The sequence below is a fragment of the Leopardus geoffroyi genome, chromosome A1 (genome assembly GCF_018350155.1).
Source record: "Leopardus geoffroyi isolate Oge1 chromosome A1, O.geoffroyi_Oge1_pat1.0, whole genome shotgun sequence".
NCBI lineage: Eukaryota > Metazoa > Chordata > Mammalia > Carnivora > Felidae > Leopardus > Leopardus geoffroyi.
Window position 1 is genome coordinate 93681251 of NC_059326.1, and position 18116 is coordinate 93699366.

Sequence of the window (18116 nt, forward strand, 5' to 3'; positions counted from 1 at the left end):
GCTTTTCGGCCTTTTGGCTAAGATCAAGTATAAAAACGCAGTAGCAGGGCGCCTGGGTGGCTCAGTCGGTTGAGCGCCCCACTGTGGCTCAGGTCATGATCTCACGGTTCGTGAGCTCGAGCCAAATGTTGGGCTCTGTGCTGACAGATCAGAGCCTGGAGCCTGCCTCAGATTCTGTGTCCCTCTTTCTCTCTCTTTCCCTCCCCCACTCGCTCTCTCAAAAATGAATAAACATTTTAAAAAATAAGTAAATAAATAAATTAAATAAAAAAATAAATAAAAATATAATAGCTATTTGGCTCTTGATTCCAACTCAATCTCATTGTAACCTGAAAATGACCACCATTGCTGATGGCTGCTTTCAATAGGGAGATACAGTTAGCTTTTGTAAACTGAATCAATACCTTTAACCTCACCTGAGGTGAACCTCCTTATCACTAAAATGTGAATCATGACAGCTCTCTACTACCTAAATAGGGCTGTGATTATATTACACGAGGGCAGGCAGTAGAAATATAACATGGAAATGGAAGACAATATAATTAATAAAAATAAAATTTCAGGAGGCAAACCATCTACATAGATAGGAATTTTAGTATATTTAGGGATATTGTCTACATTGACTTCAAACGTTCTTCTGTGTCATCTTTGGTCCTTGGATTTAGCCCATCTACCAGTAAGTAAGCAATTCTAGTATTAGTTTGAACCCCGGGGTAAGACAAAACAAATACTAGCAAGAAGATTTTCTGGTTAGACAGACATTTATTTTCTCAACACCTGTTTTCTTTCTCCCAGAAATTAACACAAACTCTTCTTCAGTAATCCTGTATCTAATGAATGGTGGAAGGTCTCTGGCCGTTGACTTAATTTCATACAACGTGAGGGGCAACTATTTAAGGGAGAGCTTCCCAAGATTCTCCATTTTGCCATCCATTAAAAAAAAGTTAAATATTTATAAGGTGCAGCGGGGTAAACAGATGAGACTGCCCTGGGCCCTACCCGGCTGCCCCCACGGCTGAGAAGATCACACCGTAGTATGTGGGTATGGGAGAGGAAGTAACAGGTAGAAGAGAGATGTCAGATGGCTCTCGGTCTACACATGAACTCTAAAGGACTGAGGGTGGTTACTGGAGTCTTGTGCTGAGAAGCCCACCTCGGCTCTGGTTGCAGGTGGGGGAAATTATATGATCATCTAGAAATGTCTGCATGGACACAGGATACGCTACGATAGTAAGTTATGTTTTGCCATTCCTGGATTAGAAATATTCACTACAAAGACATTCAAAATGTACTAATGGAGACAAATAGCTAGACACATGAAAAGATGCTCAACCTCACTCACAGAAGGAGAAACACAAACTTAAACTATAACACGGTAACAGTGTACACCTATCAGATTGGCAAAAAATCACGGGTGTAAGTAATATACTCTGTTGCTAAAACTGTGGGGAAATAGGTCCTCTCACACATTATTGGTGGAATTGCAAATTGCTACGGAGGGCAATTTACAGTATTTATTACATCTGCAAACCCATGTGCCTTTGACTCAGCATTTCTACCTCTAGGACTTTTTCCTAAAGATACACTCACTCATATGCAAAACAGCGTGGACCCATGCAGCTACGGTGATTGGTTATGACAAAGGAAGACTGAATATAACCTAAATGTCCACTGCTATGGGGCAAGTTAAATCAATTATGGGGCAGGGGGGGGACCTTGTGCCCGGGAATACCACGAAGCAATACTGTGTTCTGTATGCTGATAGGGAAAGAACTCCAAGATCCACTCTTCTTCCATCAAAGGTTTTTACAGCCAAATGTTAGACACGTCCCAAAGTAGAGAGGCTGGAATGTCTCCCTTCGCATTCCCTCACATCACTCTGATCGGACGATGTTACCTTTCTTGGTTCACCTGGCTCTTTTTCCTTGTAATCTCTCTCTCTCTCCCTCCCCGCTCCTCTCTCTTTTTTTCACTTAAGCCTTCTGAAGTAAATCCACTACATTATGTAATCTCACCCCAGCATACTTCAGCGTGCCTCTCGGGAGATTGTGAATATTAGACTTCACTATAACGCCATTATCATGTCTGATAAAAATCAACAATTCCTAGGTATCTTAGACGCAGTCTTAAAAAAAAAAAGCAAAACAAAAAAAGCAAAACAAACAAAAAAAAGCAAAACAGACTAGTGTGTGCATTATGCTACCATTTACATAAAAAAGGCAACATCTGAATATGTATTTTTATTTCCTTCTAGCATATAAAACTTCTGTGGAAGGATACACAAGAAACTAAAACTAGTGGCTATCTGAAGGAAGAAGTAGGTGGCCAGGGTCCAGGGTGAAACGGAGACTTTCCACTGTGTACCCTTTGATATACGTTCATTTGTGAACCATGTGAATGCATTACCTGTGCCAAAAACAGAACAGATTTGTATTATGATAAACTGTCTTTGGTTTTTTTGTATTCAGTGAAAATTGTTGGCTAGAGACACTCTACCAATGGATTTTTCTAATACCCTTTCCATGACTTTTTCCAAAACCTTACAACAAAATGAAGAAAGCCGAAGTGGAGCTGTAAAACCAACACATACTCATAAACGAGGTATCTACACTGGCATTTATCTACACTGGTTTGCTATAGATAGGGCCCTTAACCACTTGATGGTTTATCCTGTATCTAGAGGGAAACATAAGCCAGACTCCTATCCTAGAGTCCGGTTGTATCTAAATTCATGCATTTTAGGGGTACCTGGGTGGTTCAGTCGGTTAAGCATCCAACTCTTGGTTTTAGCTCAGGTTATGATCTTACGGTTCGTGAGATCGAACCTGCATCGGGCTCTGCACTGCTTGGAGCCTGCTTGGGATCCCCACCCCCTTCTCAAAATAAAGTAAAAAAATAAAATAAAATAAAGTCATGCATTTTAGAAATAAAATAAAAAATAAAATGAAATTGTATTTTCTCAAATTCTGAGTATTAAAAATAGAAGTACTACATAAACGCAGAGTGAATTCAAACTTCCAAAGCTACATATGGTATAACGTTTCAAAATTCAAACAGTATACTTTTTTGTTGGCAGAATTTCTAAACAGAGAACTGCCACTAATTCTGGTCCAAAGACCATTCTGTACAACAGGCTCTATATCTCCTGATTCCTTACCAAATCGATACTATACAAATTCAAAGCAGGGTTTATATAAAGCTCTCAACTGCAGGGTAGAGCCGGGCATTATGAGTTCTAATTCTTTTGATCATTCTTCGCAATATTTATCATATCATGGAGCTGCTGACAATGTTGACCATTCAACATATGTCACTGGCCATTTAAAGAAATACTATACATACACTAAAAATTAAAATAAATGGCAACTTGTCAAGGACCCTACTCATGATGTGCAGGACGGATCTGAAAGGGGAGCCTGAGGGAGGGAGACCAATTAAAAGGCCATTTCCAGAAAAGTAATTCCAGGGTATAGACTCTTCATTAAAATTATTGATTCCCTCCAAGTTATTTAACAAGTGCTTACGTTGGTAAATGAAAATGCATTGATATATGCAATCTAAAATTTTTGTTAATGTCTATTTTTGAGAGAGAGAGAGACAGAGTGTGAGCAGGCAAGGGGTAGGGAGAGGTGGAGACACAGAATCCGAAGCAGGCTCCAGGCTCCACGCTGTCAGCACAGAGCCTGACATGGGGCTCGAACTCATGAACTGCGAGATCATGACCTGAGCAGAAGTCAGATGCTTAACCGACTGAGCCACCCAGGTGCCCCCGATATGTGCAATCTAAAGAAATAAATGTTTTGTTTCCCTTGAAATACACATATTCAAAATAGTAGATGAAATTGAAATAGCTCTACTTAAACTTTATACTAAACAGTCTGTAACAATTTGTGTACTTCATACGTCCTGCCTTTTTCTTGTTCATCTTTGAAAAAGCTCGTGCCTCGAATTTTGTAATTTAATGTGGGATGGGATTGGGTGGAGTAGAATTAACTTTAGACTGTCCACAATAAAATGGCTTGTTATGTTAACTGAAGATAACATTCTTATACTTACTGATTTTTTAGTTTTTCTGCTGTGCGTATAAACTCCGCTTTTTTTGTCCGATTAACTTTCTGCTTCCAGTTTTGAAGCTGAAAAGGACGAATCCCACCTGAAGTACCAAGACAGCTATCGTTCTACGTGGAGAACAAAACCAAATTTAGGGTAAGAGGTGAAGGCAGATTTTCTTTCAGAGACATAACGTCAATAATGAAGTTTCTCTCAGGGGATAACTTGGGGGCTGATCTTATTTAATTTTTAGAAATATATTTTGTGGAAGAAGGAATATCTTACCTTAAAATGCTGAATACTGAGTAGGAAATGTTAAGTCTCCAGGGATTCCTACAGAAAGATCTAATTCTTCCATTCAGCCATTTAGCAATATATATTGAACACTTAACGATGTGACCTGTGGTGCACGAGACACCAGGGAAACAATGATGACCCACATGAATATGGCCCCAGCCTTAAAGTCTAGTGAGGGAAACAAATGTAAAAAGAAAAGAGTAAACAAGCAATAATAAAAAAAAATCACCAATTGCAATAAGTGCTACTAAGGAAATAAAAAGTACTGAGATAGAGATAATGGGTCAAAAGGTTGTTTTTTTCAGTTAGAATTAGAATGGCCACAGAAGTTCTATTTGGGGGGATGACATTGAAGACTGGAACCAGTCAGTAGGGAAAGAGGTCCCAGGGTGAGGCCCAGAATGTGAAAAAGCCCCAGGGCAAGAAAAGACCTCGGCTGGTTTCAGCAGAGAAAGGGCAACATGATATCAGAAAAGATGGAGAGCTTGGTACAAGATGAAGGTAGACGGGCAGGTATCTCACATTGGCATTTGAAGTGACTTGGTGGGGGTGGGGGGGGGGTTCTGGAGTTTACTGGAGGGTTTTGAGCAGGAGAATACCATGATACATTTAATTTTTTAAGAAACTCTGGCCATTTTTGGAGAATAAACTGGTGGGAGGTGGGGGTGGAGGTAAAGCAAGACTGGAAGCAGAAGGATCGAGGTGGTAGCTGGTGCAGCAATACAGATGAGGAACCGCGGTGTCTAGGACCACTGGGGTGGCGGATATAAAAGGAAGAAAACTAAATACATTTTGGGTCTATAAACAAGAGGAATTGCTGACAGATTGATGTAGGAGATGAGAGAGAAAGGAAACAAGCCTTTACATTTCTAGCAGCAGACAAAACAAAAGTAAAGAATTTAGGAAACATTTTTTTCGTGGAGATATAGTTCAAATTACCATACAGTGTACCGATCTAAAGTGTACAGTTCAGGGTTTTTAGTATATTCACAAATGTGTGCAAAAATCACTACTATCTAAGTGCAGAAAATTTCCATCATACCAAAAACAAACCCCATACCCGTTAGGAGTCACTGCCCACCTGTCTTCCCCACAAGGCCCTGGCCACCATTCAATCTATTTTTGACTCCATGGATTTGTCTGTTCTGGACAATTAATATAAATGGGATCATACAATGTGCAACCTCTTGTGTCTGGCTTCTTTCACACAGCATCTTTTCAATATTTACCCACACTGTACCATATATCTGTACTGTATTCCTTTTTATGGCTGAATAATATTCTATTATATGGATCTACCATATTTTGTTTATCTACTCATCAGTTGATGGGTAACGGGCTACTTCCACTATTTAGCCAACATGAATAATGCTACTATGAACATTTGTATACAAGTTTTAGTATGAATATGTTTTCTAACTCTCCTGGGCATACACCTTGCAAGGGAATTTTTGGATCATATGGTAACTCTATGTTTTACTTTCTCATTTTAAGAATTGGATTGTCTTTTCATTGTTGAGTTGGAAACATTCTTTATATATTCTGGATATATCCTTATCAGATAAAAGACTTGCACATTTTTCCCCCATTTTCTTGATAACATCCTTCAAAGAACAAATGCTGTCAATTTTGATAATGTATTTGCTTGTGTATTCAATATCATATAGAAGAAACAATCAAAGGTCATGAAGACTCACACCTACACCTTTTTAAAGAGTTGTATAGTTTTATCTCTTAACATTGCAGTCTCCATCTATTTTGAGTTAATTTTTGCATATGGTGTATGTGGATATCCAGTTGTCCCAACACCACCTGCTGAAAAACATCTTCTTTCCTTATTGAATTATCTTCACACCCTTGTTGAAAATCAATTGCCCATGAACATAGAGTTTACCTCTTAACTCTTTTTGATCTGTATGTCTTCTCTTTAATGCCAGTACCACACTGTTGATTACTGAAGCTTCATAATAAGTTTTGAAATCAAAAGTAGGGAGTCCTCCAAATTTGTTCTTCAAGACTGTCTTGGCTATTTTGCATCCCTTGCATTTCCCATATGAATTTTAGGATCAGTTTATCAACTTATGCATAAAAAGGCAACAGAGATTTTCATAGGAATTGCACTGACTGTGTAAATCAATCTGGGGAGTACTGCCATTTTAACAATATTGAGTCTTCATATTCATGAACCTGAAATGGCCAATGATGTAGCTCTTCCTTACTTTCTTTCAACGATGTTTTTCAGTTTTCAGAGTATAAGTTTTGCACTTCTTTTGTTAAATTCATTCCTTAAGTTTTGCACTTCTTTTGTTAAATTCATTCCTATGTATTTTCTTCTTGTGATACTACTGTAAATGGAATTATTTTCTTACTTGCATTTTTTAACTGTCCATTGCTAGCATACAGAATTACAACTGATTTTTGTTGACTGCTTTTTAATCCTTCAATCTTGCTGAATTTGTTTATTTGCTCTAGTAGTCTTTACATGAATTCTTTAAAAATTTTTATATACAAAATCATGTCACCTGCAAATACAAATAGTTTCACATCTTCCTTTCCAGTTTGTTTTTCTTGCCTAATTGCCCTTGCTAGAATCTCCAGTGAATTAGTGGTGAGAATGTACATTCTTGTCTTGTTCCTGATCTTATGGGGGAAGCTTTTAATCCTTTGTCATTAAGTATTATGTGAGCTGTGGACATTTTATAGATGCCTTACCAGATTGAGGAGTTCCCTTTTATTGCTAGTTTGTTGAATATTTTTTATCATGAAAAAGTGTCAGATCTGGTCAGTTGCTCTTTCTAAATCTACTGAAATGATCATGGGCCTTGTCCTTTATTCTATTAATATACTCTATCACACTGATTGATTTTTATATGTTGAACCAAACTTGCATGTCTGGAACAAATCTCATTTGACCATGGTGCATAATCCTTTTTGTATGTTGTTAGATTTAGGTCGATAATATTTTGTTGGGGAATTCACATCTGTATTAAGAAATACTAGTCTGTTATTTTCTTCCTTATAATGTCTTTGCCTGATTGTGTATCAGGGTAACCATAATGGTCCCACACAATGAGTTGAAAAATGCTCTCTCCTGTATTTTCTGAAAAAAGTTTGTTACAAACAAAAAAATGTTTATATTGACTTCTATATTTACCTCTCCACTTACTTCACCAGTACTCTTTATTCACAATCTTCTTCAAGTAGATTTGAATTTCTATGTAGTCTTTTTATTTCAGTCTGAAAGACTTCCTTTAATATTTCTTGTCAGGCATATATGCTGGAAATGAAGTCTGTTAGTTTGTTTATCTGGGAATGTCTCAATTTCTCCATTTTAGAGAATACTTTTGGTGGACATAGAATTCTTGACTGATAGTCCTTTTCTTTCAGCACTTTGCATCATGCTACTGCCTTCTGGAATCCAAAGTTTCTGATGAGAAGTCAGCTGTTAATCTTATTGAAGATTCCTTGTATGTGTTCAGTTGCTTCTCCTTTGGTGCTTTCAAGATTTTTTTCTTTTTGTCTGTGTTTTTCAACAGTTTGATTATGATGTGTCTAGGTATGATCTCTTTGATTATTTCATTATGTACTCAGAGTTCATCAAGCTCTAAAATATGTAGAATATTTTTCATCAAATTTGGGGAGTTTTCAGCCATTATTTCTTCAACTATTCTGCCCCTCCCCATTTCTCTCTTCTCCTTCTGAGACTCTCAGTCCAACCTTCATGGTGTTTCATGGGGCTCTGAAGCTCTTTCACTTTTCTTCTTTTTTCCTTCTGTTCCTTAGTCTGGATAATCTGAATTGACCTATCTTCACATTTCCTCTTTCTTCTGCCAGTTCAAATCTGATGTTCAGCCCCTTCGGTGAACTTTTCATTTGAGTTCTTATACTTTTTAACTCCAGAATTTCTATTTAATTTTTTTAAACAATTTAAATCTCTTTAGAGGTATTTTTAATTTGGTGAGATATCATCCTCATACTTTCTTTTAGTTCTATAGCCATGATTTCCTTTAGTTTTTTGAACAATTTAAAACTGCTTATTTAATTAACAGAAAACCATGGGCAAAGGGAAGAGGGAAAAAAGTTACAAACAGAGAGGGAGGGAGGCAAACCATAAGAAACTCTTAAATACAGAGAAAAAACTAAGGGTTGATGGGGGGGTGGGGGAGAGGGGAAAGTGGGTGATGGGCATTGAGGAGGGCACTTGTTGGGATGAGTACTAGGTGTTGTATGGAAGCCAATTTGACAATAAATTATACTTAAAAATAAAAAAGAAATAAATGAAACTGCTTATTTAAAAGTCTTTGTCTATTATTTTATCTAGTTTTCCTTTGCATGTCTCATAATTTTTTTTTGTTAAAAACTTGACGTTTAGGGGTACCTGGGTGTCTCAGTCAGCTGAGCATCCCAACTCTTGATATGGGCTCGGGTGGTGATCTCACAGTCAAGAGATCGAGTCCTGCCATGGGCTCCTCACTGAACTGGATCCTGCTTGGGATTCTCTCTCTCCCTCTCTCATTGCCCCTCCCCCACTTGCATACATTCTCTCTCTCTCTCAAAATAAATAAACATTAAAAAAAAAACCCTTCACTTTCCATTTGCAACTATGTGGATGGAACTAGAGGGTATCATGCTAGGCGAAATTAGTCAGAGAAAGACAAATATCATATGACTTCACTCATATGAGGACTTTATGACACAGAACAGACGAACACAGGGAAAGGGAAGCAAAAAATATATAAAAACAGGGAGAGGGACAAAAACATAAGAGACTTAAATATGGAGAACAAACAGAGGGTTAATGGAGGGGTTGTGGGAGAGGGATGGGCTAAATGGGTAAGAGGCATTAAGGAATCTGCTCCTGAAATCATTGTTGCACCATATGCTAACTAACTTGGATGTAATTTCTTTTAATAAATAAATAAATAAATAAATAAATAAATAAATGAAAAAGAAAAGAGTAACTTTGGAGAGAATGGGATATAAATATCCTATTAACAGCAAGAACAAAACATTGGGAATTAACTTAATAAAAATATATAAAATCTATATGAAGAAAACTATAAAAGGATTTTAAAATATACTTAAAATTAAAAGTAGATTTTTTTTTTTTAGGAAATGAAAAAAAAAGCTACCATATTTATGAATGAGAAGCCTAAATATTTTTAAACATGTTTTCTTCATGAAATATTTGTCAATTTCTCCTCATTCCAAATATTTGTCAATTTCTTTCCATTCCAAATATTTATCAATTTCTTTTCATTCCACTAAAAATGTCATTTTGGCAAAACAAAACAAAACAAAACACAAAATCCCTTGACTTTTAAAAAAATGTATTATTTGGTAGCTCTGAATATGAGATTTTCTTCCATGCCCAACATGTGTTGTTGTTGCCCTTTGTTTAGTCACCTTCCTGAACTAATCCTGTGAAGTCTGTACTCTGTGAGGCAGTTGGCTCAGCTGTCACCTGACGGTTGGCTGGTCAGAATGTTTCCTAGATGCCATGAACCAGTTCGCCTCTCAGCCTTTGCTGAGGTGGTCTGTGTGCGTGGCAGGACATACTGTCACCCCTCAGCCGGAGAGTTTACAAGTCAACCTTAGTCTTCACTCGTCAGCTGCACGGAGCTTCAAGGTTGGCCAACCATGAAAGCGTAGGGCCTTCTCACGCCCTTCCCTGGTGTATTAGTTTCCTACTGCTACTGTAACAGCTCACCACGAATCACTTTCACACAACCTCCCTGGCTTAACACAAATTTATTCTCTTCCAGTTCTGGAGGCCAAGTGTATAATTAAGGTGTGGACAAGTTTGTGTTCCTCCTGGAAGGCTTCAGAGGAAAATCTACTTCCATACTTCCTTTAGGTCCTTAAAAACTACCTTCAGCCTTGGCTCATGCCACTTTCTCACGTCACTTCTTCCTCTTGCTTCCACTGTCACATCTCCTACTGCTGGCTCTGGTCCTTCTACATCCCTGTTATGAGGACCCTGGTGAACACATTAGGCTCAACCATTTAACCCAGGATAATCTCCCCATTTTAAGATCAGTAATTCAATCACATCTGCCAAGTCCCTTTTACCATGTAAGGTCACATAGTCACAAGTACTGGGGATTAGAATGTGAATGTCCTTGGAGAGCCAAGATTCAGCCTACCACACCTGAACACGGACATAACCCTATGCATGTATGTGATTTTTCTCTTCTTTTTTTTTTAAGATTTTTTTTAACGTTTATTTATTTTTGAGAGAAAGAGAAAAAGACAGAGGGCGAGCAAGGGGAGGGGTAAAGAGAGAGGGAGACACAGAATCCTAAGCAGGCTCCAGGCTCTGAGCTGTCAGCACAGAGCCCGATGTGGGGCTCAAACTCATAAACCACAAGATCATGACCGAAGCTGAAGCCACTCAGGTGCTCCTTTTTAAGGTTGTTGTTTTTTTTTAAGTTTATTTATTTAGGGCACCTGGGTGGCTCAGTCGGTTAAGCATCTGACTTCAGCTCAGGTCATGATCTCATGTTCCGTGAGTTAGAGCCCCATGTTGGGCTCTGTGCTGACAGCTCACAGCCTGGAGCCTGCTTTGGATTCTGTGTCTCCCTCTCTCCCTCCCTGACTCATCTCTGTCTCTGTCTCTCTCAAAAGTAAATAAACATTAAAAAATTTTTAAAAAAAGTTTATTTATTTTGAGAAACAGAGTGTGCAAATGCGAACAGGGGAGGGGCAGAAACAGAATGAGAATCTCAAGCAGGCTCGGCACCGCCAGCACAGAACCCAATGGAGTGGGGGGGGGGGGGGGGGCGGGCTTCATTCCACGAACAGTGAGATCACGACCTGAGCCGAGATCAAGAGTCAGAAGCTCAACAGACTGAGCTACCCAGGTGCCCAGCATGTGTGTGATTGTCTAGAGGAAATCCCTTTTGAGTAATCATTTAAAGTCAGAGAAGGAATGTGCTTCTTACCAAAGGACTACTCCAAGCAGCCAAAGGCCATAATGTTTAGGCCATCAGAGGGAAGTTCACTGAAGAAACAAAACAGAAGACACAGCCCTTTCCTGGTAAAAGCAGAGACATACTCTAGTGTGATACTGTTACAGATACCTTTAAAAACTCATCATTCAACTATTAAACTGATAAAGAGGGAAACGGAATTTGAGAGGAGGGTAGACAGATTTGTGGTATTCAGTGCTGAAAGGCATCGGTGAGGATTATCAAGAAATAGTATACAGATATTAGAAAGGATAGACAGGTGACATTATTACTTTTTGTTACGGGTAAGAAATTTATAGCGTTCCACACCGTAAGGAGGTTGTAGAATAAAGTATGATAGAAACTGTTTCTAAAACTTCAAAGAGAATTTCTCCAAAATAATGTAAAGGAACCATTATGGACTGACTTATGTCCCTCCTAAATTCATATAGTGGAGCCCTAACCCCCTTTGTGACTGTATCTGGAGATAAGGCCTTTGAGGAGGTAATTAAAGTTAAATGAGATCAGAAGGGTGGGGTCCTATTCCAAAAGGACTAGTGTCCTTATAAGAAGAGGAAGAGACCGGGCGCCTGGGTGTCTTAGTTGGTTGAGTGTTTGACTTCAGCTCAGGTCATGATCTTGCGGTTCGTGGGTTCGAGCATTGCATCGGGCTCTGTGCTGACAGTTCAGAGCCTGGAGCCTGCTTCAGATTCCGTGTCTCTCTCACTCTCTCTGCCCCTACCCCCGCTCATGCTCTGTGTCTCAAAAATAAACATTTAAAAATATTAAAAAAAAAAAAAAGAAAGAGGAAGAGACATTGGTGATCTTTCTCTGTCACTGCATGTGCACAGAGGAAAGGCCATGTAAGGACACCTGAGAAGGCAGCTGTCTACAAGCCAAGAAAAGAGCTCACACCAGAAACCAATACTGGCGGTACCTTGATCTCGGACTTCTGGCCTCCACAATTGTGAGGAAAGTAATTTCTGTTGTTGAAACTACGCAGTCTGTGGTATTTTGCCACGGCAGCCCTAATGGACCCAGAGAGGAATTTTAGATATTTAAGTGAACCTCTCCTACATCATGAGGTTGTCATTAGGAAAATTATGTCTCTTCAAGAAAGCATTAGTTGGTTTTACTATTAGAGTCACTAGAAATATTCACTTACTCATATGACAAATATTCAAGTTCAGTGTTAGGCTGAGAATCTGTGTGCATAGGTACGTGTGTGGTACACTGAGGGAAGTACAAAGATGGATAACACATAATTAAAATCCTCCAAAACCTCACGATTTGGTACGGCAGTGACCGTAATTCCTTTTTAAAAGTCCAAACACCCTTGGATTCTACTCTTTCAGTGCTGTCATCATCAACTGTGAGGCTCTACCCTTCCCCCAAGTGATGAGAGCATATAAAGCAGGGTGTCTCAACCTCAACACTGACATTTTGGACTAGATAATTTTTCGTTTGGGTGAGGGGGGAGGCTGTCCTTTGGCCTCTGCCCACTAGTAGTACGTACAACACCCACCCCGGTGTGACAACCAAAAATGTCTTAAGACATCGCTAAATGTCGGGAACAGATAAAACACCTGAAACAGCTCCACAGGTGACTCTGATCCAACCCCTGGAAAGGCAAATCTCTGGGGATCATCATGGTAGCGTGATAAAAAGGCTCATCAATTAACAATATTAGGCAACTTGTGAGAAATGCAAATCAGGAGGCAAAACATGGTTATAAGAATTTAGAGAACAAATCACTTTGAACTAGAATGAGCCAGAAAGATTTCATGGAAAAAGCCAGCAAGATGGCTACACTACTAGGATCATGCATGAAACAAATTTTTAAAAATTATTCAATAAACATTTTCTGTGTTATGTATTTTTATAAATTTTACATCCCCCCCACCCCCGAGATCTCTGGGCCAGAGTTAGAATAATAAGCAGAATTGCTGTGTGCAAACATTTGCCTGAGGTGGAATTTCCTGAGCTTATACAAGTAAAGACAGATAATCGCTGTATTTCCTTAGAGGAAGAAAATGATGGTACCTGTCCTCAGCTCACAACAGCCTTCCCTCAGTTTTGGATCGATCCTCAAATATTTAGGGAGTGCCTACTATGTTCCAGGACTACACACGATAGTGGACCTGGGAACACAATAGTGAATAAAACTTCCGAAAGTTTCTGCCCTCACACAGCTTACGTTCCCACGGTGGGGGAGGACGTGTGGAGAAAAATGAAAATATGTAAGGTAGCATACGGTAATAAGGGCTATGGAGCAAAATAAAACCAGGAAAGGGAATAGGGCATATGCTAACTCAAGAGATTCGGTTTCGGGAGGTTATGAAAAGAATCACTGAGCTGATAGCATCTGAACAGAGTTACCTGGAAGGAACACAGTTAGCCATAGAACAGACCGGGAACAGCATTCCAAACAGAGGGAATAGCAATTACAAAGGTTATAAAGTAGGAGAGTGCTAGGAATGTCTGAGGGACAACCAGGAAGCCAGGATGGCTGCAGCCAACTCACAGCAGGGGACTGGAGAAGAAGTCCAGAGAAGAAGAAGAGAAGAAGGGGGATGGTGGGGGTAACTCATGGGCCCTGTAGACAATGATAAGGACCTTGGCTTTTACTATGAGGGTTCTGAGCAGAAGAATGTCATTATTGGACTGAATCGCCCTGGCTGTTGAAAATACTTTAGGAAGGCAAGGCTGTTAGAACACAAACCAATTAGGAAAGTATTTCAGCCAGGGAGAAATGATGGTGGGGACAAGGGAAGTGGCACTGGAGGTGTTAAGAGTGGGATTCTGGATTTATTCCGCAGCTAGAACATGGAGGAACTGCCCATGCTTTTGGGTGTGGGCTGTGAGAGAACGAGCGCAGTTAAGGGCTTTGGCTTAAGCAATTGGATCCAATAATTCCAGAGGACCCTCTGGTCCTCACTGCAGAGAAAGGGGTCCTATATGCAGATCTCTGGAAACACATCTGCCTCGGACCACCCCATATTTATTCCTCCTTGTATTCCCGGCGCAGGTACAATAACAAAGCAGCCACCAATTACTTGGCACCGAATCTCTCTCCAACCAAGCACTGTGCGAGGGCCTTCCCACACATAAGGACCACTGCTCGGTAAGATGCAATGACCAGATCCAGTTTTTCGAGAAGGCACTGAGTCGCGGAGAGAATATGTTCCCCTCACAGGGCTAAGAAGAGGGCAGAGCCAGGGCTTCCACCCAGATCTTCCCTCGACTCCGAAACCACATGGAGGTAGCTCTGTAAAAGCAGATAAACGCACACGCCAAAAGCGCACAACGCCCCGCGTGGGCCAGACCGCGAGCAAAGGGAGGCTAACACCGCGCCTCCCGCCTCGGGGACCGTGCCGCCTAGGACACCTGTTCGGCGAGGGCCGGGTCCCCGTCCCGCCCCCGGCACCCACATCCCCTCGGGCCCACGCTCGCCGCAAGAGAGGCTTCCGGCCCTCCTCGATTTACCTGTTGCGGCACCGCCGCTGCTCCCATGCCGCTCCCGGTGGCCGCGCCCGCCCCCGCCACAGCCCCGGCTACCGCGGTGGCCGCCGCGGCCACCACGACCGTCGTCAGGGCGGCCATCTTTCCTCGCCAAGCTGTTCGGGCCGCAGCGGCCACCCGGGCCAGAGGGTTCGGGCCACGGGAGCTCCTGGTCCTGCAGACCGTTCCCCGTGCAACGGAGCTCTTCTGGAAGCAAAGCAAGACCTAGCCGGGACGCAGGGAGGGGCCGAGATGTGGGGCGGGGCCGGGGATCAGGGCGGAGCCGGAGCCCGGGGTTGGCAGGGGGTGGGTACTGAGGGCAGGGCGGGACCGAGGGCAGGGCGGGGCTGGGGCATGGGGCGGGGCCGAGGTGTGGGCGGTGCCGAGGAGCAGGGTGGGGAAGGGGAGAATGGGGCGGGGCCAAGGGCTGGGCAGGGCCGAGATGTGGGGCAGGGCCTGGACTGGGCTGGGCCGGGATGCAAGGAAGGACCGAGCTGGGCGGGGCTGGATCACAGGGTGGGGTAGGAGCTCTGGCCTGGCGGGAGTGCAGACGGGGTTGAGAGATGCGGTAGGGCCAGTGCGCAGGGTGGGTCAGGCAGGGGCCGGGTCAAGGTGTGGGGCGGGGCCAGAGCGCGGGACCGAGGCGCCCCTAGCAGCCGTGTGGGGCAGGGTGGAGGTGGAGACTGGGCGGGATGCGGGGCGGGGCCGGAATGCGGACTGAGCTGGGCCAGAGTGCAGGCAGGGAGGGACCTGAGTATCTTCAGGGCGCGGCCGGATTACAGGTGTGGGCGGAGCGAGGGGCGGGGTGGAGGAAAGGGCGGGGCCTGAGTGCGGGGCGGGGCTACAGGCCAGAGCCTCACTATGCTACTGCGGGTTTGTGTAAACTTTGACCCAGCACTTGTCTACACTCGTTCAGCAAAATCTTGCTAATCCCCTTATTCACCTCCGATTCCGGACCCCCCTTTTACTGTCAAATCTATTCGTGTCATATATAGATACAGCTCCACCTATAGATGTACAGAGATATTTTACATAATAGAACTTCCTTCTAGGTTTCTACAAACCACTGGTAAAACTGAGTGAAAATGAAAAAGCACTTATTTATGGGCTTGAACAATAAACTCTATTTCACACTTTAAAAGAAACGAAACAGGGCATTCTGCACACTGTCGGATACCAGAGGCAAAAATGCCACACTTGGTCAATAAGAAAAGAGATTCCAAAGATACTGTGTCAGGGGGTGGAAAAAGGCCACAGATGATCCCTCCAGTCAAAGCATAGTGGAATGCACCGCCTGTTAGAAGAAATGGATTCATTCATTCATCCCTTCACTTAATCAACATCCAGCTCCTTCTAGATGCCAAGGGCTGTTCTAGGCCTTTGGAATTCATCGTAGACTTAAACAGTGTAGACTTAGACACACACACACACACACACACACACACACACACACACACAAGGTTCCTTCTAACTTTTAGTCGGCAATTTAAACAAGTAAACAAATAGGGTATTTTTTGAGTACTTACTTCGTGTCCACACTGTTCTAAGTAACCCAGTTAAGTATTATCATCTCCATTTCACAGATAAGGATACAAACCTAGGCATCCTGACCAGAGACGATCCTGATAGAGAAATTACACGGGTAGGTGGATAAATGCTTCTGGACCGCAGGAGACAGACTGGAGCTAAAGATGTGACTTTGGCCTTCATCTGCATGTAGAAAATATTTTAAATAACTCTGAATGCTCACACAGGGAGTGTATAGATTGAAGTCTGACAACTGAGTCCTAGGGCCCTCCAACATAGGTGACCATGGACAGGAGGAGAAGGGAGACTCAGAAGGAGAGGTCTGAGAGAAGGGAGAAAAACCACAAGTCTTTGGAAGAAAAACATGTTTTGAGAAGGAGAGAATGATCAACTGTGCAGTTTGCTCCCCGGGAGGTGAGTGAGATGAAAACAGGGAATGATGGTTGGATTTGGCAATGGGGAGGCCATGGCCACTGGACAAGAGCACCACCAGCGGGATGGTGAGGACCAAAGCCTCGCTGAGAGGGATGAGGAGATATTGAAGGCGAGGAATAGAAATGACAGGTATTTCACAGATTGTGTAATGCAGGTGACCAGATAAATGAGGTGCTAGCTGGAAAATGTGTGACCAGAGAAGATGTGTGATCTTTGCTGTGTTGTGTTCCCAGGGTGAGGACTCGTAGAGGGTGTTTGTGCCCTGGAGCCCAGGGCACAAGTGAAAAGGCCGGTGTTTGACCTTTTTTTATTTAAAAACAAAACAAAACATTTTTTTAATGTTTATTTATTTTTGAGAGAGAGAGACAGAGTGTGAGCAGGGGAGGGGCAGAGAGAGAAGGAGACACAGAATCTGAAGCAGGCTCCAGGCCCTGAGCTGTCAGCACAGAGCCCGACCCAGGGCTCGAACCCACGGACCATGAGATCATGACCTAGGCCAAAGTCACACACTTAACCAACTGAGCCACCCAGGTGCCCTGGGGTGTGGACTCTTCCTGACTGGAGTGTTTCAGCACAAGGTGGTTGGTAGATGTGGGGAGACCAGAGGATCTTCTCTCCTTTCCCTGTTAAGTATATAAATTGTGTGTCATTTATATACTTACATTTTGTCCCAAATGAGGTCTGTTGCTATAGCACCGCCTGAGCTCTTGTTGCTGTTAGTCTAGAAAAATCTGGCAGCCTCAGGGGAAAAACAGTCAATCAACAATTTCAATTCAGTGGTCTCTGCAAGGGGCAACACAGGAATGGGTGGACACTCTAAGGGAATATACGTGCAACAATTAAGATGCCGGCTATGTTGAAGGCTTTCAATGGTTTATCAGGACGGAGAATTCCAAGAAGTGATTAAGAATCTCATAAACAGAAAACCAGAACAGGCTTTTGCAGTGAGATTAGGCAGCTGCCTGGGTCCTCACTTGCAGGCCCCTTTCAGTGATCAGAGCTACAAAATATATTGTTATTACATGGTGTCATTGTCTTGCATTTTGCACTAATTCTAATTTAACATCAGAGGTTTGTCTTTCCTTAACCTCTTTTGGATTTGCCTTTCTCTCCTACTGAAAATCTTGGTTCCTTAGGCCACGAACATATTACTTAATTGCTTTTTCTCGCAAAAATTGCATACTCTCAAATTACAGTTCCACTATCTCCACTAATAGTCAACCCACTGAGTGAAATTTTTGCAGTTCTTTTGTCCTTAGACTATGTCCTGCACTGGCTATCCCATCAGAGTATTTTTTTTTAATGTTTATTTATTTTCAAGAGACCAGAGAGACAGAGCACAAGTGGGGAAGGGGC

General features: G+C 42.1%; 1 protein-coding gene across 2 annotated transcripts in view; it reads right to left on the reverse strand.

Annotated features, from left to right (window-relative positions):
• CCDC112 (coiled-coil domain containing 112) overlaps positions 1-15102 on the reverse strand; it is a 31106-nt gene extending 16004 nt beyond the window's left edge. The window contains exons 1-2 of one of the 2 annotated variants that reach the window (XM_045486091.1): positions 14784-15102; positions 4057-4178 (exon numbers count right to left, since the gene is read on the reverse strand). In XM_045486091.1, coding sequence (XP_045342047.1) covers positions 4057-4178; positions 14784-14900 — 239 coding nt within the window. In that variant the 5' untranslated portion in view covers positions 14901-15102. Of the gene's footprint in view, positions 1-4056; positions 4179-4335; positions 4547-14783 lie in introns of those variants that run through there. The other variant, XM_045486102.1, reaches the window with a different exon arrangement.
• Positions 15103-18116: the final 3014 nt, after the last annotated feature.